This window comes from Cynocephalus volans, chromosome 17, assembly GCF_027409185.1.
Source record: "Cynocephalus volans isolate mCynVol1 chromosome 17, mCynVol1.pri, whole genome shotgun sequence".
Classification (NCBI taxonomy): Eukaryota; Metazoa; Chordata; class Mammalia; order Dermoptera; family Cynocephalidae; genus Cynocephalus; species Cynocephalus volans.
Window position 1 is genome coordinate 1843811 of NC_084476.1, and position 23853 is coordinate 1867663.

The 23853-nt window shown below is 59.6% G+C and overlaps 1 protein-coding gene across 1 annotated transcript in view; it reads left to right on the forward strand.

The window, feature by feature from the left end:
• NOTCH1 (notch receptor 1) overlaps positions 1–17896 on the forward strand; it is a 45845-nt gene extending 27949 nt beyond the window's left edge. The window contains exons 14-34 of the mRNA XM_063082007.1: positions 545–690; positions 983–1096; positions 2709–2828; positions 3041–3193; positions 3910–4138; positions 4895–5096; positions 5816–5969; positions 6137–6321; positions 6845–6977; positions 7299–7556; positions 7636–7748; positions 8423–8994; positions 9250–9678; positions 10892–11040; positions 11706–11922; positions 12131–12218; positions 12310–12475; positions 13015–13310; positions 14618–14765; positions 14858–14955; positions 16199–17896. Coding sequence (XP_062938077.1) covers positions 545–690; positions 983–1096; positions 2709–2828; positions 3041–3193; positions 3910–4138; positions 4895–5096; positions 5816–5969; positions 6137–6321; positions 6845–6977; positions 7299–7556; positions 7636–7748; positions 8423–8994; positions 9250–9678; positions 10892–11040; positions 11706–11922; positions 12131–12218; positions 12310–12475; positions 13015–13310; positions 14618–14765; positions 14858–14955; positions 16199–17680 — 5452 coding nt within the window. The 3' untranslated portion in view covers positions 17681–17896. The remainder of the gene's footprint in view (positions 1–544; positions 691–982; positions 1097–2708; positions 2829–3040; positions 3194–3909; positions 4139–4894; positions 5097–5815; positions 5970–6136; positions 6322–6844; positions 6978–7298; positions 7557–7635; positions 7749–8422; positions 8995–9249; positions 9679–10891; positions 11041–11705; positions 11923–12130; positions 12219–12309; positions 12476–13014; positions 13311–14617; positions 14766–14857; positions 14956–16198) is intronic.
• Positions 17897–23853: the final 5957 nt, after the last annotated feature.

Here is a 23853-nt window from a genome sequence, read left to right on the forward strand (position 1 = left end):
TAATGTGGGCTGTCCAGGCCTGTGGTCAGCCCCTGATTTATGCCCAGCAGGCCTGGGCTGTATGTCCCTGTGGGCCACAATGTTGGCACAGGACACAGGCCTTAAGTGACCCCAGAAACATGTTGTGCAGCAGCAGTGGTGAGTGTTTGTTACACTCCCAACATGCCGGGCACTCTGCCTGGATGGGGCCATTGACATCAGCAGGGACCCTCTTGCTCTCATTTTGCACAGAGAGGGTAAGGGCGTGGTTTGGGGTCCCGGGTCCCACAGCAAGTGAGTGGAGAGCCTCTCGCTCTGGGCCTGCATCAGTAACACTCCGCTACCCGCAGCACCCTGGGCACTGTCCCAAATCTAACATAACCAAACCCTTGCCATAGTCTTGGGCAGGCATGGAGTGTTTCCCCCACTTTAAAGGACTCTGAGGGTCCCAGGGGACAGGTACCTCCATGCTGTCAGACCGTGGGACAGTGGCACAGCCAGAAATGTGCAGAACCTAGGCATGCAGCTCGCCAACCGCTGACCTGCAGTGTGGTCACCATTCTAGGTACAAGTGTGACTGTGACTCTGGATGGAGTGGCACAAACTGTGACATCAACAACAATGAGTGTGAGTCCAACCCGTGTGTCAATGGTGGCATCTGCAAGGACATGACCAGTGGCTATGTGTGCACCTGCCGGGAAGGCTTCAGTGGTGAGTGGTTGGGGTGGGTCTCGGCACAGAGCTGGTCCCCTGAGTGGGGGCAGCTTGAGGCCCAGGGACATAGATCCCAGGCAGCGCGATCCACAGCCTCTCCCTCCCACGACGTACGCTGGTGCGTGTGACGAAGAGCTGCTAGTGTTAGCCACCGGCCTCTGGCTCAGGCCACAGCTGTTCCTTACCTCCAGGAGGCCAGGGTGGGGAACAGGCCCAGGCGCCCGCAGTGGAGCCCTGCCGGTGGTGCCTGGGGTGGCTGCCATGCAGACTGCTGTCCCTCTTTCTCCAGGCCCCAACTGCCAGACCAACATCAACGAGTGCGCGTCCAACCCGTGTCTGAACCAGGGCACGTGCATCGACGACGTGGCCGGGTACAAGTGCAACTGCCCACTGCCCTACACAGGTGAGGGCGGGCGGCGGAGGTGCAGCCACTGTGAGTGGTGGTGACTCTCTGGGGGCTGGGCTTGTGTGTCTGTTGCACGACAGGCAGTGCAGAAGCTTCTGTTCCTTGCCGAGAGCCTTAGACCTCCACAGCACATGGCTTCACCCTAAGGGCAGGGCTGCCGGATTAGCAAAGGTGCAGGACGCCTCAAAGAGCGCTTCAGTATAAGTACGTCCAGGAGGCGAGGTGGAGCCCTCGGCGGACAGAGCCGGGAGCCGGGCCTGTGCTGTCGGGCCCCACATCTCCAGCCACCGCTCTGCCAGGGACCTCTGGGGACTGCCGCCTCCCCCACGCTGCCAGGCCCAAGGGGTTCCTTTGACGGCGGCTTCTTTGTGTGAGGGGAACAAGCAGCCCTCTGTTCGACTGAGCAGAGCGGGAGTCGTTTCCCCGAACATCCCAGCCCTTGCTGCCGGCCTGGCTGAGGGATTGCGTGAAGTGGTCCCCTCTGGAGGAGTTTGCAGAGTGCTGCACAAAAGCCTCGGCCACCGGGGCCGCAGACTGTCCCAGGAGTGGTGCGAGTGCTCTGAGGCCTGCCTGGCTGCACAGCCAGGGGTGGCCCGTGCTGCATTCTGTGACGGCCGGCAGCCCTGGCCGCAGCAGTGTTTTCTTTGACCAGAGTTAGGGACCTGGCTTTTCTCTCCGCTGTCGGCTGTTGAACGTTCTCCCTCCGGGCCGGTGGCCTGTGCTGACGCTTCCCGCCTGCCCGCTTCCTGCCCCTCACACAATTGTCGGAAACTCTGGTGAAGTTCCTGCCTGCTCTGGTCACCGTGGAAACCAATAGAAAGAAAGGCCCTGGAAAGTCACACCAGCGGGCTGGGGAGATAACAGGGGACAGGGAAGATAACGCGCTCCCTCGCTTCCTCGGGACTCCGGCCTCCTTGGCTGTAAACAGGAAAACTGGCCATGGGGGTCGCAGGGAGAAAAATCACCCCAGTGCGCCCATGGCTCCCCCCCAGTGGTTTGCCAGGCTCCCTGCTTCATCCCACAGATCCTAGGGCTGTGCCAGGTGCTCCCTGACAAGCAGGAATACTCAGGGCCGAGTGCTGCCAGCATGGAGGGTGCCAGGCCTGTCCCCCTGTGTTACAGCCTTTATTCAATGGCTGCCTGTGACGCACTCTGGCTGTCTGGGACCCAGGATTAGTTCCAGTCCTCGGGTTCAGTCTGGGGCTTTTCCTCGTCACCCGGAACCGAAGAGGGGGTGTGGGTGGGGAACAGGCCCAGGGTCCCTGCCATGTCGGGGAGCCCACTGGCTGGGGTCACCTGTCAGCGCAGGGTGAGGCCCGGGCTGGGCCCAGCAGTCTGAAGGGGAGTGAGGGGCAGTTTCCAAGCGAGGCATTTGTCTGCCTTGGCTGTGGTGACCCGCTCTGTTCTGTGCTCATGTCTCCCCTGGTTCAGGGTCCCGGCTCAGCCAGGACCTCGCACAGGGTACCAGTGCACATCTGCCTCCCCACAGGACCAGCGAAGGTGGTCTAGCTGTGGGAAGACTAGCAGGCAGTGGCTGAGGCAGCCTTCATCTGGAAGGTGACTCAGGCTCACAGCTCCCTGGGTCCCACGAGTGTCTCTCCCCCCACAGGAGCCATATGTGAGGTGGTGCTGGCCCCGTGTGCCTCCAGCCCCTGCAGAAACAGCGGGGAGTGCAGGGAATCTGAGGACTTCGAGAGCTTCTCCTGCATCTGCCCCATGGGCTGGCAAGGTGAGGTGGCGCTGCTTATCAGGGACGCTGTAGAGTCAGGGACTGGCCTTGGAGGGACCCTCTCACTCATCTTGGCCCAGAACTGGGGGACAGCAGTGGATGCTGAAGCCTAGGAGGCCCAGTCCTGAGGGGTCAGGGAAGGGCATTGCAGAAGGACAGTCCAGCCTTGACGGTGGCGGCTGGGTGGCTGACGGGCCTCCCCCTCCCTGCAGGGCAGACCTGCGAGATCGACATCAATGAGTGTGTGAAGAGCCCATGCGGGAATGGCGCGTCCTGCCAGAACACCGACGGGAGCTACCGCTGCCACTGCCAGGCGGGCTACACGGGGCGCACCTGTGAGACAGACATCGATGACTGCCGGCCTAGTGAGTGGCCCAGCCACCCCCATTCCCTGGGCAGCATGGGGCAGGCTTGGTGCAGGTGGCGCGGATGCCAGCACCCAGAGCCGAGCCCTTAGCTTGGTCTACCTGAGTATGGCCTGGGAGGGAGCCCAGGTCCGGGTTACATGCTGGGGACGTGCTGGGGTGCGGCTGCCACTTATCATGCACCACTGTAGTTTGCATGGGCTGGCCAAGGTGGTACCAGAAGGCTCCAGAGCCAGGCTACCTGGCTTTGAGGCCCTCTTGGTGCCTTCCAGCTGGGTGTTGTGTGGCAGAGCACCTCCATCCCTCCGTGAGGTGCACTCCAACCTGACTCTCCCACTCAGCTCTCGTCAGGCGCCGCCGAGCCGCAGGCCTCCAGCCCCGGTTCCCAGACAGCTGAGATTTGCAGAATCTGAGCAACTTGCCTGGCATCACCCAGAGGGTGGGGCAAGGACTGTCATTCAGCCTTTGGTCTGTTGATCTGCAAAATCGTCCCCTGCCTGAGGGCCTGGGGACGGGAACACATGGGGAGTGCAGACCCCCAACAGGAGAGAAGGCCATGAGGCAGCCAGGGCCTAGGGGCTCCCCAGACACCCTTGTCACCAGCGAGGCTCGCAGCAAGCCGTGGCAGTGCTGTGTGACCTCCCCCAGCCTCATCCCCTCCTAGAGCAGTGTGGTTGAGTGCACACCCCTCAGGCTGCCCTCCTGTCCCCTCCCAGACCCGTGTCACAACGGTGGCTCCTGCACGGACGGCATCAACACGGCCTCCTGCGACTGCCTGCCTGGCTTCCAGGGTGCCTTCTGCGAGGAGGACATCAACGAGTGTGCCAGCAGCCCCTGCCGCAACGGCGCCAACTGCACCGACTGCGTGAACAGCTACACGTGCACCTGCCCCACGGGCTTCAGTGGGATCCACTGTGAGAACAATACTCCCGACTGCACAGAGAGGTGCGCAGGGGCCTCAGCACGTGGCAGGATGCTGCTTGGGGCGGTCCCAGATCACAGGGCTCAGGAGGTGCTGTGGCAGGTCCTGGCCTCGGGAGGGGAACAGGCCGTGAAGGCCACACACAGTACCTGGCAACCTGGCACACCAAGAAGGTGTCTGTCCAGGCCCAGTGGGCACTCAGTGCTAGTTGAGTCCAGACGTTGTCCATTGTATGGACAGGATGTACATTGTATGTACATCCCCCCTTAGGGAGGGATGTACAGCATCCCTCCTAAAAGGGCCATTGTGATCTTCTCCTGTGACTTAGAACCAGGAATCCCAGTAGTTTATCCTGAAGAAGTACGCTTTCCGTTAGGCAGGAGAGCTTTGTAACCATCTTGTTTCTCTTTTTGCCTTGGTTGCCTGGAAGCTCAGTGTTAAATGTCGATCCAATCCCTGGTTGCTGACATGGTATCTCCCCCATTATCTGTGCAGGTTCTGGTTTCTCCCTCGTTTTGACTTTAACTGCGCGTGTGTTGTAAAGCCTCCCTCGGTATGAGGTATAAAAAGGCAGAAGAGGGAGATGTGACGTGGTGTCAGAGTCTGAGGCCCCTGGGCTCCCACTGGCCTCCCCGAGGTCAGCCAGCTGCTCTCTCCTGTCCTGGCCATCAGGCCCACTTGGCCTGAGTCGAAGGGGAGATGCTGGTATGGGGGTGCCTGCTCGGACAGGGACCTGCCTGCGCCCTGCTCACCTTTCCCCTGCTGTCTGCTGCCTCCAGCTCCTGCTTCAATGGTGGCACCTGCGTGGACGGCATCAACTCCTTCACCTGCCTGTGTCCACCCGGCTTCACTGGCAGCTACTGCCAGCATGACGTCAACGAGTGCGACTCCCAGCCTTGTTTGCACGGTGGCACCTGCCAGGACAGCTACGGCACCTACAAGTGCACCTGCCCCCAGGGCTACACTGGTCTCAACTGCCAGGTGAGTGGGTGGACTGAAGAGGTCCCGGGCAGGAGGTGGATGAGGAGGGGCACCTGTCTGCAGTGGATCCGACATCAGCTTGGGGTCACCTCACTACACCCCTGGGTTAAGGGGGAGGAGAGCTGGCTCAGAGGGCGGGGGGGCTCGCCCTGGTCAACTGGCTCCTGAGGATCCGAATTGCCAGCTGGTGCCCAGTCCTTGGGCCGTGTTACCATTGAAGGAGTTGGAGCTGTGGAAACAGGAGGTACCTTCCCAGTCCAATAACATGTTTACAAAGCTAGGACAAGGACAGGCGGTTTTGGAAGGAGGTAGTTAAAGTCAGTGCTTTCATAGAAAGCAGGCAAAAGTACCAAACGTTCATTTTCATCGAAGATTTCACGTACATCTTTAATTATAAAAAGCTTCAAAAAAGCATCTTTTTGAAGACAGACATTTCTTTAAGGAAATGCAGCTGGTGTCTGGTTTTGCCAAGTGCCCTCTGAGAGAGACAGAAATAGAGAGAGACTCCAGCCCTAGGCTGCTCCTGGCCCAAGAGGGGCAGGTGGAGGGACCGTGGGCCTCAGTTTGCACCCCTGCAGAATGGGGTCACAACCCACCTTGGACGTGAGGTTCTTTGGCAGATGTGGGTCTGAGCCGTCAGGTGGGATGGCCAGAGAGCTGTTCCTCTTGGGAGCTGGCTGGATGGGGTGCAGAACTTGCCTCACCCTGCCTGTCCCCAGAACCTTGTGCGCTGGTGTGACTCCTCGCCCTGCAAGAACGGTGGCAAGTGCTGGCAGACCAACACCCTGTACCGCTGCGAGTGCCACAGTGGCTGGACTGGCCTTTACTGCGACGTGCCCAGTGTTTCCTGTGAGGTGGCTGCACAGAGGCAAGGTAGCAACTGTGCCCTGCCTGGACCCCAGACCCGCCCCGCCTGGCCCAGGCCCCAGGTTCCTCAGCACTCCCTAGGCATTTGCTTTCTGAGGCCAGGATGGTCCAAGCTCATGGTGGTCCCAGGGGAAGGGAGTCTGGGCCTCACCCTCCCACCCTGTCCACTGCAGGTGTCGACGTTACCCACCTCTGCCAGCATGGAGGGCTTTGTGTGAATACGGGCAACACGCACCATTGCCGCTGTCAGGCGGGCTACACGGGCAGCTACTGCAAGGACCTGGTGGACGAGTGCTCGCCCAGCCCTTGCCAGAACGGGGCCACCTGCACTGACTACCTGGGGGGCTACTCTTGCAAGGTGGGGGCCCATCTTGGGGTGGGAGGGTATGTCTGGCATGAGCGTCACTGTATGTAAGAGTCTAGGCTGGGAGCTGGTACAGCAGAGAAGACTGAACCCAGTAGACCTATGCTTTGTTCAGCCCCATTGAGGGAGGGCTGGGGTAATTAGGGAAGACTACCTGAAGGAGGCAGTGTGGAGGAGGGAACCTGCAGGAAGAAAAATATGCTGAGAAGTGGGATGGGGTTTCCCCTCCCCCAGGTCGTGTCTGGGCTCAGCTGACACCTGCCTCAGGCCCTCACCTCTCTCCTGTGTGACGGTGTCTAATACCCTAGTAACTGGGCAGTGACTCTTAGCTTATCAAAGCCCTGTTCAGGGTCTGCTGGGCGGTAGCCTTCCTCCTGGTCTTCCAGTTGCAAGGGACCCAAAGCTTCGCTGGGCAAAACAGCTCTTGTGCCCTGTCAGCCTGCACAGTGGGGTGGGGGGAGTGTCATGCCCCAGCCCCAGCTGAGCTGCACCCTCCCCATTCTGTCTCCCTGCACAGTGTGTAGCTGGTTACCATGGGGCAAACTGCTCTGAGGAGATTAATGAGTGCCTGTCCCACCCCTGCCAGAACGGGGGCACCTGCATCGACCTCGTCAACACCTACAAGTGTTCCTGTCCCCGGGGCACGCAGGGTAAGGGCCACCATACGGAGGGCTGGGGTCCAAGGTGTCCATGGCTAGGGGAAAGCGGGCAAGTCGGGTACCCTGTGACCAGCCAGAGGCATCCTGGCAAAGCCAGAAATTCCATTTTGCCTTGTGTGGCCAAGGGTGGGAAGGGACATAGAGTATGTCCCGCACAGCAGGAGGCATGGGCTCCAGCTGCACTGGCAGCATCCCACCTTTCCTGAGCGTCTGTGTCCCAGCTCTGACTTCCCATTAGCCCAGGACGCACATGGGACGGAGCAGGGCCGGATGCGCTGAGCACCGGTCCCTGACGTGGCCTGGGCCCTGCAGGTGTGCACTGCGAGATCAACTTGGATGACTGTAACCCTCTGGTCGACCCCATCTCCCGGAGCCCCAAGTGCTTTAACAACGGCACCTGTGTGGACCAGGTAGGCGGCTACAGCTGCACCTGCCCGGCCGGCTTCGTGGGTGAGCGCTGTGAGGGGGACGTCAACGAGTGCCTGTCCAATCCCTGCGATGCCCGCGGCACCCAGAACTGTGTGCAGCGCGTCAACGACTTCCACTGCGAGTGCCGTGCAGGCCACACTGGTGGGTGCTGCAGACCAGGCTGGGGTGGTGGCCGGGGGCGTGTGGGGGCGAGCCCTCACTGCCCCACTCTTGCCCCCAGGGCGCCGCTGCGAGTCAGTCATTGATGGCTGCAAGGGCAAGCCTTGCAGGAACGGAGGCACCTGTGCCGTGGCAGCCAACACCGCCCGTGGATTCATCTGCAAGTGCCCAGCGGTAGGTGCTGCCGCGGGAGGCTGGGGGCCAGCCTCGCCACTTAGCTCCACAGGCTGCAAGGGGCCCCTGGGTCTGAAGGGCTGGGGGGTGTGCTCCCACTGCCAGTGGGCACACGGCTGGGGACTGAGCCTCTGGGCCGCTGTCATCTCATCCCACTGAGAACACTTCTTTAGTTTTAGTGAACTTATTTTTAGGACATTTTGGTTGTCAGGAAAGTTGAACAGAAAGTACAGAGTTGCCACGTGCCCCCCCCCCCCGCCCGTTGTTCCCTGCTCTTGGGTCTTGCGTTAGGGTGGCGCGCTTGTCACACTTGGGAACTGATGTCGATATTGTTACTAGTCCAGGTCCATCCTTTCCTTGGTCGTTCACTCTTGGTGCTGTAGTGCTATGGGTTTGACGTACTGTCACAGTATCACACAGAATAGTGTCACTGCTCTAAAAACAGCCAGTGCCCCACCTACTCACTCCTCCTTCTATCCCCCAAATCCCCTGGAGACCCCTGATCTTTTCACTGTTGAGAGAACATTTTCTAAAAGGGTTTTGCTGCTGGAGGAAAGGCTGTGCCCCTCTTCCAGGTGGGGGGTACGCGGTGCCCATGCCAGTGCCAGGCCAGTGCGTGTGGTATGTGGGGAACCAGCCCATCCTGACTCCCCACCCCTTTCCCTCCCTGGCAGGGCTTTGAGGGCGCCACGTGTGAGAATGACGCACGCACCTGCGGCAGCCTGCGCTGCCTCAACGGTGGCACGTGCATCTCGGGCCCGCGCAGCCCCACCTGCCTGTGCCTGGGCTCCTTCACAGGCCCCGAGTGCCAGTTCCCTGCCAGTAGCCCCTGCGTGGGTGGCAACCCCTGCTACAACCAGGGCAGCTGTGAACCCACGTCTGAGAGCCCCTTCTACCGCTGCTTGTGCCCTGCCAAGTTCAATGGGCTCCTGTGCCACATCCTGGACTACAGCTTTGGGGGCGGCGCTGGGCGTGACATCCCCCCACCACAGATCGAAGAGGCCTGCGAGCTGCCCGAGTGCCGAGAGGACGCGGGCAACAAGGTCTGCAGCCTGCAGTGCAATAGCCACGCATGCGGCTGGGACGGCGGTGACTGCTCCCTCAACTTCAACGACCCCTGGAAGAACTGCACGCAGTCGCTGCAGTGCTGGGAGTACTTCAGCAATGGCCGCTGCGACAGCCAGTGCAACACGGCCGGCTGCCTCTTCGACGGCTTTGATTGCCAGCGCATGGAGAGCCAGTGCAAGTAAGCGGGTGGGCACAGCAGCTGGGGCGGAGGAGGGGCCTGCGCTTGAGTGGGGAGTGGCACGGGGCAGACACTGGCCAAGGACTCCCCCATGACGCTGGCCGACACATTTCCCCAGGTCAGGCCCAGGGAGGGCAGGGGTGTTCCCGTGGTCAGTTAGTAGGATGGAGGTGCCGAATGGCCCGGGGCAGGGGCACGGCCCTTGTGGGGGACCCCCGGCATGGAAGATGGCCTGAGCGTGCCCTGTACCCGCAGCCCCCTGTATGACCAGTACTGCAAGGACCACTTCAGCGATGGGCACTGCGACCAGGGCTGCAACAGCGCTGAGTGCGAGTGGGACGGGCTAGACTGCGCGGAGCACGTGCCGGAGCGGCTGGCAGCCGGCACGCTGGTGGTGGTGGTGCTGATGCCACCCGAGCAGCTGCGCAACAACTCCTACCACTTCCTGCGCGAGCTCAGCCGTGTCCTGCACACCAATGTGGTCTTCAAGCGCGACGCTCAGGGCCAGCAGATGATCTTCCCCTACTATGGCCATGAGGAGGAGCTGCGCAAGCACCCCATCAGACGCGCTGCCGAGGGCTGGGCCACGCCTAGCTCCCTGCTCGGCCAGGTGAAGGCCTCACTGCTCCCCAGAAGCGGGAGTGGGCGCCGGCGCAGGGAGCTGGACCCCATGGACATCCGCGGGTGAGTGGACCCTGCTGCCAGCAACTGAGATGATTCCCCAGCACATACCCTGGTCTTCTTGCACGCCCTGTCTGACCCTCATGGCGGCCCCCTGGGCAGGCAGTACTCTCCCCTTTTTATAGCGAAAGAGACAGATTCTGAGAGGACCTGGGACTTAGGGGCCTGCATGGGTGAGGAGCAGAGGCAGCATCTCCCCAGGGCCCTTGACCCCATGGCCACAGCCTTCCCCCAGGGCCGCCACCTTCCCTGGTGCCCAGCAGGCTTCCCTCCTTCGTCCAGTAGGTGGTTTTGAGCTTCTGCTCTGCGCCAGGCACTGGGGACTGAGCTGATTAAAACCTGGTCCTCCAAGGGCTGCCATGGGATGACCAGTCCACCCTGGACAAGAACTAAGTTCAGTCACTGTGCCCACTTTGTTCTGGCTGCAGAGGAGGCAGGTGGGGGGTCCTGGGGAGGGGTGCTGTGGCCAGTCTTGATGGGTGGGGGTGGGCATTCCCAGCAGCAGGAGGGCACAGCAGAGGGTAGCTGGCACATGCAGCAAGGGCTCGTCTGGGGAATCTAGGAGCACTGGCTGGGCTGGGCTGGGCCCACAGCCCCCTGCATCTTGTGTCCAAGGGGGTACCACCAGACTCCCACTTTGTCCTACTTGATTGGGGCAACTGGGCTACCTGAGCCAGGCTGGCCGTGCCCTTGGTGTGCCCTGACCCTGGCAGGCTAGCCAGCCTAGGACAACCCTAACAGTTAGCAGCATATTGTCATGCAGGGGCCAGGTTTGAATCTTGCTTGCGAGGAGGCCAGTTTCTGGGAGCAAGTGTCCTGGCCGGTTTGTGAACCTTGCCCCTGCCAGCACCTGAGACTCTTGCTGCAGGGGCCCCTCCCTGTGGTCTGAAGGGCTGTCCACCCCCCTCCACGTCTCTGCACTTCCTGTGGGATGTGGCTACAGCTCCTGGGGGAGGGTAGGCTCCCAAGAACATTCTCTGGTGTTCATGGCACCTAAGGGAGCCACAGAGGGTGGCAGGGCTGGGGGAGCACATTGAGGGGTGTCTGTGATGTGCGCCGGCTGCATGCCTGGCCAGTGTTAGTACTGGGCTCCACCTGCCTGGCTTCAGGGAGACTGTCCACCTCCAGGGCTGTTAGTATCAGGCTGATGGCATTGGGGGCGGCGCTGGGAGGGCAGGTGGAGGCCGCTGGTCCAGCTCCTGCTGGGTGTCCCCAGGTCCATCGTCTACCTGGAGATCGACAACCGGCAGTGTGTTCAGTCGTCCTCACAGTGCTTCCAGAGCGCCACCGATGTGGCCGCCTTCCTAGGGGCGCTCGCCTCGCTGGGCAGCCTCAACATCCCCTACAAGATCGAGGCCGTGCAGAGTGAGTGTGGACCCCCTGCTCAGCCCCAGCCACCTCCATCTGGAAACAGGTTGCTGGCACTGGGGAAGAGCCCCCCAGGGTTAGGTCTGCTGTCCCCCCAGTGCTCTGGCCCTGTGTGCCAGTTGCCACCCACAGGCGTGTGTCGTGCTGTCCAGAGCTCAGGAAGCACCTTTCTGGAGTTTTCTGGGTGGCACACCCTCCCTCCCTGTGGGGACAGCTGTCGGCAAAGCTGCCCAGGGGAGCGAGCTCACCAGCCAGAACCCAGGAGCCGGCCTCCCCCCACCTCTCCCCGCTGATTTTCTTTGTTGGGTATTATTTCAAAATCATTACAGCTTTTTTTTAAAAAAAAAAGAGAGAGAGAGAGAGAGAAGAATTGATCGGTGTCATGTGAAGTGTTGAAGTTTGTATCTTGAAAATCCCTTTAAATCCTTTGTCTTAACAGCTCAGTGCGAGAGCAGCGATTCGAAGTTGGCTAATCCTTTTCCCTTAAAGGAGAAAAAGTAAAAGCCGTCTCCCGATAGCCGGCTGGTGCGGAGAGAATTTAGCGATAGTTTGCAATTCTGATTAATCGCGTAGAAAATGACCTTATTTCGGGGGGCGGGATGAGGGGAGCGGGTGCGGAGGCGCCGGCCGCAGAGCCAGTCCACCGCCCCTGTACCCCGCAGGTGAGACGGTGGAGCCCCCGCGGCCCTCGCAGCTGCACTTCATGTACGTGGCCGCGGCCGCCCTCGTGCTGCTGCTGTTCGCGGGCTGCGGGGTGCTGCTGTCCCGCAAGCGCCGGCGGCAGCACGGCCAGCTCTGGTTCCCCGAGGGCTTCAAGGTGTCGGAGGCCAGCAAGAAGAAGCGGCGAGAGCCCCTCGGCGAGGACTCTGTGGGTCTCAAGTGAGTGGACGCTGCCCCGCCGCAGGGGGAGTTAGAGGAGGCGGGATCCGGCCAGGCATCCCTCATCGGGGGTCTGCCCCTTTGAGACCCCAGGCCCCACCTCCTGCATTGAACCGGGTGCGGGGCATCGGATGGCCGCTTAAGCCAGGGTTTGGGAGGTATTTCCTGGGGAGCCCACTCAGCCTTGCTCCTGGACCCTCTCCCCCAGGCCCCTGAAGAACACCTCGGATGGCGCCCTCATGGACGACAACCAGAATGAGTGGGGGGACGAGGATCTGGAGACCAAGAAGTTCCGGGTGAGTCCAGTGGGCTCAGGGTTCCTGGGCTTCCTGGCATGTGCCCCTGGCCCCATGGGACATGGCTTTCCACTCCTCGCCCCTTACTTAGTTCGAGGAACCAGTGGTGCTTCCCAACCTGGATGACCAGACCGACCACCGGCAGTGGACCCAGCAGCACCTGGACGCCGCTGACCTGCGAGTGTCTGCCATGGCCCCCACGCCACCCCAGGGTGAGGTGGATGCCGACTGCATGGATGTCAACGTCCGTGGGCCTGGTAAGGGTGCTGCCAGCCACCTGGGCCCCTGTGGTCAGGGGCCCTGCAGCCAAGACCACGGGAGGCCAACAGCCTACACTTCCCCTGCCACAGTCCACCTGCTTCCTGTCCCTAAGCCCTGGGGTCGCTATTCTGGAAGCCTAGAGTTGGGAGGAGAGCTGGTGTCCTCGGGTGTCCCCTCTCAGTGTCCCTGAGTCAACTCTGCCTTTCAGGGGCTGGCTCCTCGGGGCAGTTCTCCAGGCTTGCCCTGCCCCATTAGTTAATTTCTTTTCCTGAAAAGCATCTTTTGGAGATATCCAAAGAGTTGACTTTCTAACTGCACGTTTCTTGTGTTGTCTTTTTATTGGGTGGGTTTTCAGAGCTGGGTCTGGGGCAGGTTGGGGGCAGAGCTGCAGGTCACCAGCTGGACTTGGGCTCAGTCGCTGAGAAGCCCGGGTCAACTCCAGCAGCCCCAGGCACGTGGCTGACCCTCAACCACACTGCAGCTGGGGCCAGCCCTCCCGGACTGAGCCCCTGCCCTATCTGCTCTCTTGCTGCAGATGGCTTCACGCCCCTCATGATAGCCTCCTGCAGCGGAGGGGGCCTGGAGACAGGTGACAGCGAGGAGGAGGAGGACGCTCCAGCTGTCATCTCAGACTTCATCTACCAGGGTGCCAGCCTGCACAACCAGACAGATCGCACTGGCGAGACGGCCTTGCACCTGGCCGCCCGCTACTCGCGCTCTGACGCCGCCAAGCGCCTGCTGGAGGCCAGCGCTGATGCCAACATCCAGGATAACATGGGACGCACCCCACTGCATGCCGCCGTGTCTGCTGATGCACAGGGCGTCTTCCAGGTAGATGCTACTGCCCTGCCCTGTCGGCAGCCCATGGTCACCTGCCCCCCTCAGGGCTGCCAGCCTGGTCTGGGACAGTGGCTGGGCTTATGTGGGCCCTGGGAGCCCTGATCCAGAGTGCATCATAGGCAGGGGCAGCTGCCGTCCCCACCCCAGACCTTTGCTCTCTGAAAGAGGCACAGCTGGGAGGGCGTCGGGTCCTCTCAGGAAAGCCAAGCTGGAGATGGTCAAGCAGGAGGCTCGAGGGGACTGCAGGCTGAGGCAAGGCCTCCCTCCCTCCCAAGACAGGCTTTGGTCTGGGGTCCCAGGCTTTGCTCAAGGGCCAGTTCTTGTTGCAGCCTCTTACAGGCTCCCCCTCCCTTCCAGCTATGGCCGCCGGCATTGCCTGTGGCTGTGAGAAGACGGCTTTAGAGGCTGCCGCTTCCTGCCTGCAAACCTTAGGCTCTGGCCTTGCCAGGGAGCCTGTGGCAAGGGTGGATTTAGGGATTTGGATGCCTGGGTCTCCAGGGAACATCCCTGTCAGAGGCTCCTTCTGCAAGCCACCAGACAAGCACCCCTGCTGCCGGTCACCAGGTTCAGGCAGCCCTGGAGCAGGTTTAGATGCTGGATAGTCATCAGGAAGCTCTCATCTTAATGATTGCTTAATTCAAGTGACACATCATCCTGCAGAAATAAGAAATTGAGATTAGCTGAAAGGGAAAATCAAGATGGTCCCCCATGTGCAGCTCCGTTTGTGGACTCAAGTTCCAGGTGCTTAGTGGGAATTGGGCTAGCACTGCAGGTCCCTTAACTGCTGGTTTTTCACCTACTGGCAAACAGTGACCGCCCTTCCTGCCTGTGACACAAGGTAGGGTAGCAGTTGAGGGCCATCTGCCCTTCTCCTGGGGCCTAGGTGGACACAGCCCAGCTCAGCGGCTCTGGTGTTGCTGTAGCGCTGTGAGCCTGGTGCATGTGCTGGCCGTGTCCCTGTGGCTGGGTAGGGACTGGACCCCTCTGTTCTCGGAGTGTTTGTAGCAGCCAAGACCATGGTAAGGGTGATGCCACACGTGGTCACAATGGGCCCTGCTGTCTCCGAGGGTCTGGTCTGTTTGCATGACACCGCCCATGCCCTCTGGCCCGGCCCCTGTCTCGTAGTATTGAGTGCAGCTCCATGGTGTCCCATCTTGCCAGGGATGTTCAAGTCTCAGGAGGGACCGCATCTGTGTTGGGGAAGGCAGTGGGGACCCTGGTCCAGGCATTGGTTCTGGTCCAGGAGCATCGGGCTCCTGGTTGCCGTGCCCCTGCCTGAGCCCTTGCTGGTCTCCCAGATCCTGATCCGGAACCGAGCCACAGACCTGGACGCCCGCATGCACGACGGCACGACGCCGCTGATCCTGGCCGCCCGCCTGGCTGTGGAGGGCATGCTGGAAGACCTCATTAATTCACACGCCGATGTCAACGCCGTGGACGATCTGGGTATGCTGGGCTGTGGCCAAGCCTGTGGGGTTGGGCATGGCAGCTGCTGCCGGGTCTGCCTCAACCCACCTCTGTCTGCTTCCCCCACACAGGCAAGTCAGCCCTGCACTGGGCCGCCGCCGTGAACAACGTGGACGCCGCAGTCGTGCTTCTGAAGAACGGGGCCAACAAGGACATGCAAAACAACAAGGTGCGGCCAGGACCGTGTGGGGCACAGGGGCTGCTGGGGCTGGGCAGGTGAGGTCCCCTGACCTACGAGGTCGTGCTGGGAATTCCTGCGCACGTTTGCATAGACCACTCAGACGGCGCCTGGCACAGTCAACTCTCCTTCCACAGCCCGTGTTTACTGAACCACCCAAGCCCAGGGCTGGCTGGGGGTCTCTGCATCAGACCCCATGCCCCTGCCCTGGCCCTCCTGGGCTGTGGTTGCAGCAGGGCACGCCTTCTAGCCCTGTCTGTGTCACCGTTACCCGGTCCTCAGGTGTCCTCACTGCCACCAAGTGGGAGGGGGCACGGTGACCTAAATGGTGCAGATACAGCCAGAATGCTGGTATGGGGGTGACCCGGTACAGTGTAAGGTCCCCGAGTGTAAACACGAGCAGTCCCTTCCACCATGCGGACCTGCCTCCTCGTCTCACTTTGCTCCCGTCTATCCCACGAAGCTAAGGAGGCTCTTTGCTGGGCTGTCCTGTCCTCCTCACTGCCTGTCTCACCCTGTGTCCCCTGAGGCTTGCTGCTGATCTCCCTCCTGCTCTTGGGTTCCTCGGGGCGTCAGAGTACAGACGCCCCCAGCCCACATTCCAGCTGCCCCCTCCCGGGTGAGCGGACACAACAGGCAATGGGCACCAGGGGGCGCTGCTGGACCCAGGTCCACAGCAGGGCTGGCAGCTTGATCCTGTCCCTTATGGGAGACACTGAGCCCCAGAGACTCAGAAGGACTGGCTGAAGGGCGCAGAGGCCTTGGAGACCCTCTGCACTCCCCACACAGCAGCATTGCAGAGACTCGTGGCGTGTCCACGACACAGGCGAGGCTCAGGTGCCTGGGCTGCTCAGTGACCGTCCAGACAGGGAACTCCTTCCCTTGTGCCCCGGGTACCCTTCAGGGATCCCCAAGCTCCTCGAAATCACTGCAGTACATCACGCCTGTGCATTTTGGCAGGGAGGAAAGAGGGCTGGCGGTTCATTAGATTTTCAGTGGAGTTTGTGACCCCGTAGTGGTGAAGTTCTATTGCTTTAGAATGGAGGATCTCGCAGACCACCTCAGGTAGGTTTCAGGAGACTTAGGCCAGGTACTTGTAGGATGCTGGGCCAGGTCAAGATGAGCTGTTGGGGCGGTGGGAGTCGAGCTGCTGCTCTCTGTGGCAACAAAGCATTGGGGGCATGTGAGCTGTGGGTCCCCAGGCCCCTCACCTGCCCCACACCTGGGTCCCTAGGAGGAGACGCCCTTGTTTCTGGCCGCCCGGGAGGGCAGCTACGAGACCGCCAAGGTACTGCTGGATCACTTTGCCAACCGTGACATCACGGACCACATGGACCGGCTGCCACGCGACATTGCACAGGAACGCATGCACCATGACATCGTGAGGCTGCTGGATGAGCACAACCTGGTGCGCAGCCCCCAGCTGCATGGCGCCCCCCTGGGTGGCGCGCCAACCCTGTCACCACCACTCTGTTCCCCCAATGGCTACCTGGGCAACCTCAAGCCTGCCATACAGGGCAAGAAGGCCCGTAAGCCCAGCACCAGAGGACTGGCCTGTGGTGGAAAGGAGGCCAAGGACCTCAAGGCGCGGAGGAAGAAGTCCCAGGACGGCAAGGGCTGCCTGCTGGACAGCTCGAGCATGCTGTCGCCCGTGGACTCCCTTGAGTCACCCCACGGCTACTTGTCGGATGTGGCCTCACCACCCCTCCTGCCTTCCCCATTCCAGCAGTCTCCGTCCATGCCTCTCAACCACCTGCCCGGCATGCCCGACACCCACCTGGGCCTCAGCCACCTGAACGTGGCAGCCAAGCCTGAGATGGCAGCGCTGGGTGGGGGTGGCCGGCTGACCTTCGAGGCCGGCCCCCCACGCCTCTCCCATCTTCCTGTGGCCTCCAGCACCAGCACAGTCCTCGGTGGCAATGGCAGCGGGGGTGCTGTGAATTTCACCACGGGCGGGGCCACGAGCTTGAATGGCCAGTGTGAGTGGTTGTCCCGGCTGCAGAATGGCATGGTGCCGAACCAGTACAACCCGCTGCGAGGGAGTGTGGTGCCTGGCACACTGAGCACACAGGCCCCTGCCCTCCAGCATGGCATGATGGGCCCACTGCATGGCAGCCTCTCCGCCAACACCCTGTCACAGATGATGAGCTACCAGGGCCTGCCCAGCACGCGGCTGACCACCCAGCCTCACCTGGTACAGACCCAGCAGGTGCCACAGCAAAACTTGCAGATGCCGCAGCAGAACCTGCAGCCTCCGAGCATCCAGCCACAGCAGAACCTGCAGCCACCGCAGCCGCACCTGGGCGTGAGCTCAGCTGGCGCTGGCCCCCTGGGCCGGAGCTTCCTGGGTGGGGAGCCAAGCCAGGCAGACGTGCAGTCGCTAGGGCCCAGCAGCATGGCAGTGCACACCGTCCTGCCCCCAGAGGGCCAGGCCCTGCCAACGTCACTGCCGTCCTCCCTGGTCCCGCCCGTGACCTCCGCCCAGTTCCTGACCCCGCCGTCTCAGCACAGCTACTCCTCCTCGCCTGTGGACAACACCCCAAGCCACCAGCTGCAGGTGCCGGAGCACCCCTTCCTCACCCCATCCCCCGAGTCCCCCGACCAGTGGTCCAGCTCGTCCCCACACTCCAACATCTCCGACTGGTCCGAGGGCATCTCCAGCCCGCCCACCAGCATGCAGCCCCAGATCGCCCACATTCCGGAGGCCTTCAAGTAAACAGCCGCCGCCCCGTGGGACCCCAGCTTCCTTTCCCAAGCCCTGCGGGAGCTTGCTGCGCTCCAGATGCCAGCTGACCAAAGGAGCCTTTTCTGGAAAACATGTTTTTATACAAAATAAGAGAACAAGGATTTTAATTTTTTTTTTTTTTAGTATTTATTTATGTACTTTTATTTTACACTGAAACACTGCCTTTTTATTTATATGTACTGTTTCTATGGCGTCAGGTAAAAACTTTTATCTGTTCCAAGAAAATAAACCAATTTTCAGCATCATGCTTTTCCTGCTTAGGATAAAGATTCTTATGCTTTGTAAAATATAAACAAAGATTCATGATTTATAAATGCCATTTATTTATTTTTTTTTTTCAAATCCAAAAAGAAATGATGTCAGAGAAGGGAGATTTGAACCAAAAAACTCCTGGGGCGCCTGGGCCCAGTGCCATTTCCCCAGATGCCCCTCGTGCCCGACCCCGGACCGCTCCTCCCAGGCATCACCTGTATTTTATGAGAAGATGTATCTAGAGACAGAGCCAAAACCTTTACACCTTTGGCACGTGGGTTATTTGCATCTAAAATAGGAATCTTAAGTAAAATGATGTTTATCTGTTTTGATGGTTTTTTAAAAATGATTTCTTTAAAATATGCTTTTAAAAAATGTTCTTGGGGCACGCCAATAGTACGTTCTATGCTGATCATGAATCTTTGTTTCAGATTCAGTGTTAGATAGTTGTTTGTTGGTCTTGCAAGTTCTTGTTCCTTCCAGAACCACCCACCATACCCCCTCCCCCCTTGATATTTAAGCATCGTGTAGAGAGAGACATCAGACGTGTGGACCTGTGGTGCGCACCTGGACACCACTGGGAGGAATCCTACACTTTTCTGGGGAAAGACACTGCCTGGGCCATCCCAGTTGGAGGCCCCAATGTCTCAACCTGAACAGAGTCTCCTGGCTTCAGCAGAAGCTGGGCTGTCGTGGCCTGGGCCACAGGACCTGACTGCTGGTGGGCTCCTGTTTTTTACAGGAGACTTGCCGGAGCGACCTACGTGGAGGTTTTGGAAAAACATGGGCTGTGTGCTTCAGTCCTCTCCCAGCAGCACCGTCTGCTGTGGGTGGGGACACGCCATGTCCTGCTGAGGCCGTGCACCGAGGGTGGTGTGGAGCCTGCCCTCGGGTCACCCTCCTGGTTGGGAGGGTTACTCGCCCAGGGGAGAAGCAGATTCTTGCAAAATCAAGTATAAGCCTGTGGCCAAGTAAATGTCTGTAAATACATTTCTAAAGGTGGATTTTGTTTAAGAAATCTAAATGAATAAGTTTGTTGTGTGTCGTGCTAATGAGCGGTGTAAGAATATGGCTCAGCTTGGTGCAGCCCAGGCCTCGCAGCCCATAGCTGCTGGACAGTGGCTCCTGCGAGCACGAGCTCCGGAAGGTCTCCCACAGCCGCGGGCACTGGGGCTCACCCGGTGCACACGCCACGTCCCCGCGGCAGCTTGTCCCAGCCTTGCCAGGAACGATGGCCTGCAGTCCCCAGTGGGCGTGACCAGACACACTCTAAGATGTTGGTTCTTACTGTGTTTTATAAATAGAGTGTAGTTTACAGGAAAAGGAAACTTTTTAAAAAAGTTATCTACACGCAAAACTGTAGATGATGGAATGATGTATTTTTTTTCATCTTTTTTGTTAACTGATTTGCAATAAAAACGATGCCAGCGTTCATCCAATTTTGCTAAACTCGGCTGTAGCGTTGGTTCACTTTCTGGGAGGGAGGGGCCGTTGCGCTTTGAGGAGGCCGGGCGTCGGTGGCCCCTTCTGACGGGGGCGTGATGGAGGGGCTGCTGGGAACCACGCCCCTGCAGGGGTCCCACAGCATCTGCAGCCTGCCTGGCCAGGTCTGTAAAGCAGGGCTGATGCCGCCCCCTCTGAGGGCGACTGTCATATCTGGGGTGACATGGCTCTCAGGACACCCGGCGTGCGTCTGGCTCTCGTGTCCCTCTTGGCCACAGAGCAGTGAAGGCACGGCTTACCCATCCCGGGGAGCCCCGCAGCAGGTGGGAAGGGACGTCGGGAGAGTGCTGAGGCAGTGGCTGGACCCCTCGAGGGCTGGACACAGTGAGGAATCCAGCCCCTAGCAGGAGGGTGAAGGTAGCCACAGAAATGTCTGAGCCGGCGTGGTGAGTCTGGAGGGTTCCGTGAGCCAAAGAGGGCTTGCTGGCTGAGCTACACAGGCAGCGTGGTCCTGGAGCTCGTGTGCCCGGGAATCCAGGAGCAGACCGTCAGCCCAGGCCAGCGTGGGCTGCTCATCTGGCTCCAGCCAGTGACAGGGATGGGGATGGAGGGATCTGATGTCCCCCCTTGGCCACAAAGCACTGCCTGTCCTGGACCCGGCCCCCAAGATATCTCCACTGTGTGGATTTTCTGTCCCCACCAGGCACGGTGCTGGGTGCCAGGACCACGTACAGGGGATGAGAGGTTCCAGGAAGGAGTGACCATGCTTGGCCTGACTCGCCTCTTCAAAGGGGGTGAGCTCAGCCCAAAGAACTTCCAGCACCCCAAAACCCTAGGTGTACGCTCAAGAGAAGTGAGGATGGGGGCTCAGATACAAGTGCCCACGTGTTCGTAGCACTGCTCACAACAGCCAGGAACAGGCGGTGTCCACCTGCTGAACACAGATAAACAAATGTGGTCTGCCCCTGCTGCGACAGTGAGTTCTAGGTGTCCACGTTCTGAGGGTGTTTCTAACCAGACCGACCTCTGAATCCATTGCCTGGGTGAAGCGATTGCCCTCGGCAGTGTGGGTGGCCTCATCCAAGCAATGGAAGGCCGAATGGAGCGAGAGGCCGAGGGTGAGGGAGCCCTCCCGCCTGGCTGCCGCGCTGGGCCTGGGTCTTCTGCCTTCGGACTCGGCCTCCAGCTGCCGCCAGCTCTTGGACTGGAACTTACGCCATCAGCTCTCGAGGGTCTCCAGCTTGGGACTTGTCAGACTGCATAATCACGTCAGCCAGTTCCCTAGGCACGTCTCTTTCCGTTGTGTATACATCTTATTGGTCCTGTTTCTCTGGACAACCCTGCCCAACACGTATGCGACGGTGTCCTTCAGTCACAGAGGAAGGAGCGCTGATGCACACTCAGCACGGTGAGCCCACGAGACATCGTGTCAGTGACGGGGGATTCCGTCTGTGTGAATTGTGCTCAGTAGTTACAGCCGCAGACAGACAGCAGGTTGGTGGCTCCCAGGGCTGGGAGGAAGGACATGTTCTGGAACCAGATAGTGGAGGTGGTGATTGCTCCCACTCTAAAGGTACTAAATGCCACTGAATTGTACGCTCCGAATTGGTTCATTTCATGTTCTGTGACTCTCACCTCTGTCTGTGCATTGTTTTTAAAAAGAAAAAACATTCCCAGCAATGTTTGAACTTCGATGAAGTGTGTTCCCACAGATGCAGCGGGACTGGCCTCATTGGTCTCAAGGAGAACTTCTCTGCTTTCCAAAGTCGTGGGAGCCCCTGGCATTCAGGAGGAGCCTGAGGAGAAGAGCGCTGTGGTCTCTGAGCCTCGGCTCTCTTGTGTTTAAGCTGGACATGCTGGAAGCCGCTCGTGTCCCAGCAGAAATAGTGCAAGGACTATAACGAAGCAGTGCACCCCAATAGCAGCGAGCTCTGCAGACACACTCATCCCTCCCGCACCTGCCACAGCTGGGAACAAGGTGAGCTCCCTGTACTCTGCAAGGTGCCACTCTGCCTCCCACATGCCCCTACCCACCACACAGGCCTGAGCACAGCTGAGATCCCCCAGGCCCCAGACAATGCCCATGGGGCGGAGGGCGGGGCAAAGCAGCCCAGAAGGAGGCCTGAGACCCACCCATGTTCCCACTGGGGCCACACCTGCTCCCCCTACTGCACCTGGCCTCACCTCGCACTCGCACTGTCATTCCTGGACGGCACAACCTGGGTTGGCCGCTCTGCTGCCTCTCCCTGGAAAAGGCCCTGCCTGGCCACACATGGGCCTCTCTCGGGGACACAGCCCTCTCCCAGGGTAAGCTCAGCCAAGACACCCATGGCTTGGGGATCTGTTTTGGGTTGAATTGTGTCCCCACCCCCAAACTCCTATGTTGAAGTTCTAACTCCCACTACCTCAGTATGTGACTCTATTTGGAGACAGTCTTTACAGAGGTCATTAAGGTAAAATGAGGTCATTAGGATGGGCCCTAATCCAATATGACTGGTGTCCTTATAAGAGGGAATTTGGACACAGACACGCACAGAGGAACGACCACGTGCGGACACAGGGAGAAGATGCTGTCTGCAAGAACCATGAGAGAATATATCTACTCTGCTGTTTAAGCTGCCTGGTCTGTGGCACTTTGTTAGGGCAGCTGGAGCAGACTTGCACAGGGTCCCAGGACACCCTTCTCAGGAGCCAAATGCATCTCAAGGGGCCACTTCCTCGGCAGCTCTGGCCCCTGGTCCGGGCATCTGCCCCCTCTCGGGCACCTGCCCTGTGTCTCCTGGGGACAGGGGTCTCACCCCAGGGACCTGGCAGCTTGCACTGTTTGCTACTCAAGACACAATGAAGTCAACTCAGGGGTTGCCCCCCCGCCCCAAGGCGTCCTTCCTTTCTGGCTGCTTGTGCGATTGGATGTGGGGAGGGTCCCGTCCTTGAGGAAGAAGCGTTCCTCTCAGTGCGGTGGGACAGGGTAGCGCAGCCCTGCCCGACAGGAGGGTAATTGCAACCACACAGGCGAGTTTGAATATTTCAGTAGCCACATCAAAAAGGGAAAAAGAAACAGGTCAAGTTCATTTTAATGATACGTCTTGCTCCGGTATGTCCAAAATATAACGATTTCAGTGCATAGTCAATAGAAACGGGCAATGAGGTCTTCAGCATTTTTTGGGTACTGAGTCTTTGGACCCAGTGCATATTTGACGCTGGAAGCACGCCTCTGTCAGACTGGCCACATTTTAGGTGCTCGGTTGTAGATTGACTTCAAAGAAGATCAAGGTGACCCCCAGGCACCTCTGTCACCTGCACAGAAAGACACGAGGTGTGTCATTGGTGTGGTGCCTTGCTCCACCTGGTTGCCAGAGTGAACCCCGGATGTGGTTCTGTGTCCCTATGGCCAGAGCAGAGGGGGCCCAGGAGCGAGGAGAGACAGCTCCAGTGCCCATAAATTAGTCCAACTGGCAGGGCTGCCCCTGACACCAGGGGTAGCAGGATGTGCTGTCCTCGGCTATCCAAAGGGCTGAGCAGCCCACTGCTTCCTTCATCCAGAAAGTTCTGTTTCCAAAGAAAGTCAGCGTGCCTGGACCATGAGCTTAGTGGTGGAGCTGGTTTCCTTCCTGGGCAGCTTCTCCTCTCACCATGGACAAGCTGCAACCGAGGCGCCTGCTACAGGGGACAGAGCTGTCGGCACAGACAGACGATGGAGAGTTTGCATGGCTGCCTCTTACAGTAAGTGTTCTGGCATAACACCAACGTTTAATTCCGTGAACATATTTCAGTGCCAAACCTGAACAGTCTGGCCCAGCCCAGTCCCCGGGGAAACTGAGAACATATGTGTTGTGTCCCAGGGGGTGGTTGGTGGGGGGTCATTGGGCTTGGGAAGTCCTGGGTGAGGATAAAACAGGAGCCTTCATGGCAGAACTCCGGCCGGAAAGCGCTCGTGTCTACCGTGGGTCTCTAAGAGCGGAGGGTGTGCAGGCGTCCCCAAACGAACTCACTCCTGTTGTGCAGATGAAGGCACAGGGTCAGCTGAACCCATTCTGGGAAGTGCAGTTCCCTGCATCTGCATGTCAAAGCTGAGTTGAGTGGCATCTAGTCCACCCTGATGTGGTTCCTGATTTTTGTTGTTCTGTTTTCATTCCCACCTGCAGCTGCAGGACTGGAGGTCTCTGCTCCTCAGTGTCCTCATGGGTGAGGCAGGAATCACCCAGTGCCAGCCTTCTGGGCCCACTATGGGGTCCCTACGATCACCAGCAGAAAGCTCCTGGCACGCTGCCTGGCATGCACTGAGGACGCAGAAAGGGTAAAGCTGCTGTGACCATCGTAAATTTTAAAAGTGTCCCGCCTACATACACATGTCAGCTCGTGTAAACCTGGCAGCAGACCCTTCAGTAGAGGCTACTGCCATCCACAGGGCGGAGGCAGAGAAATGCGGGCTCACAGCAGCCGAGAGC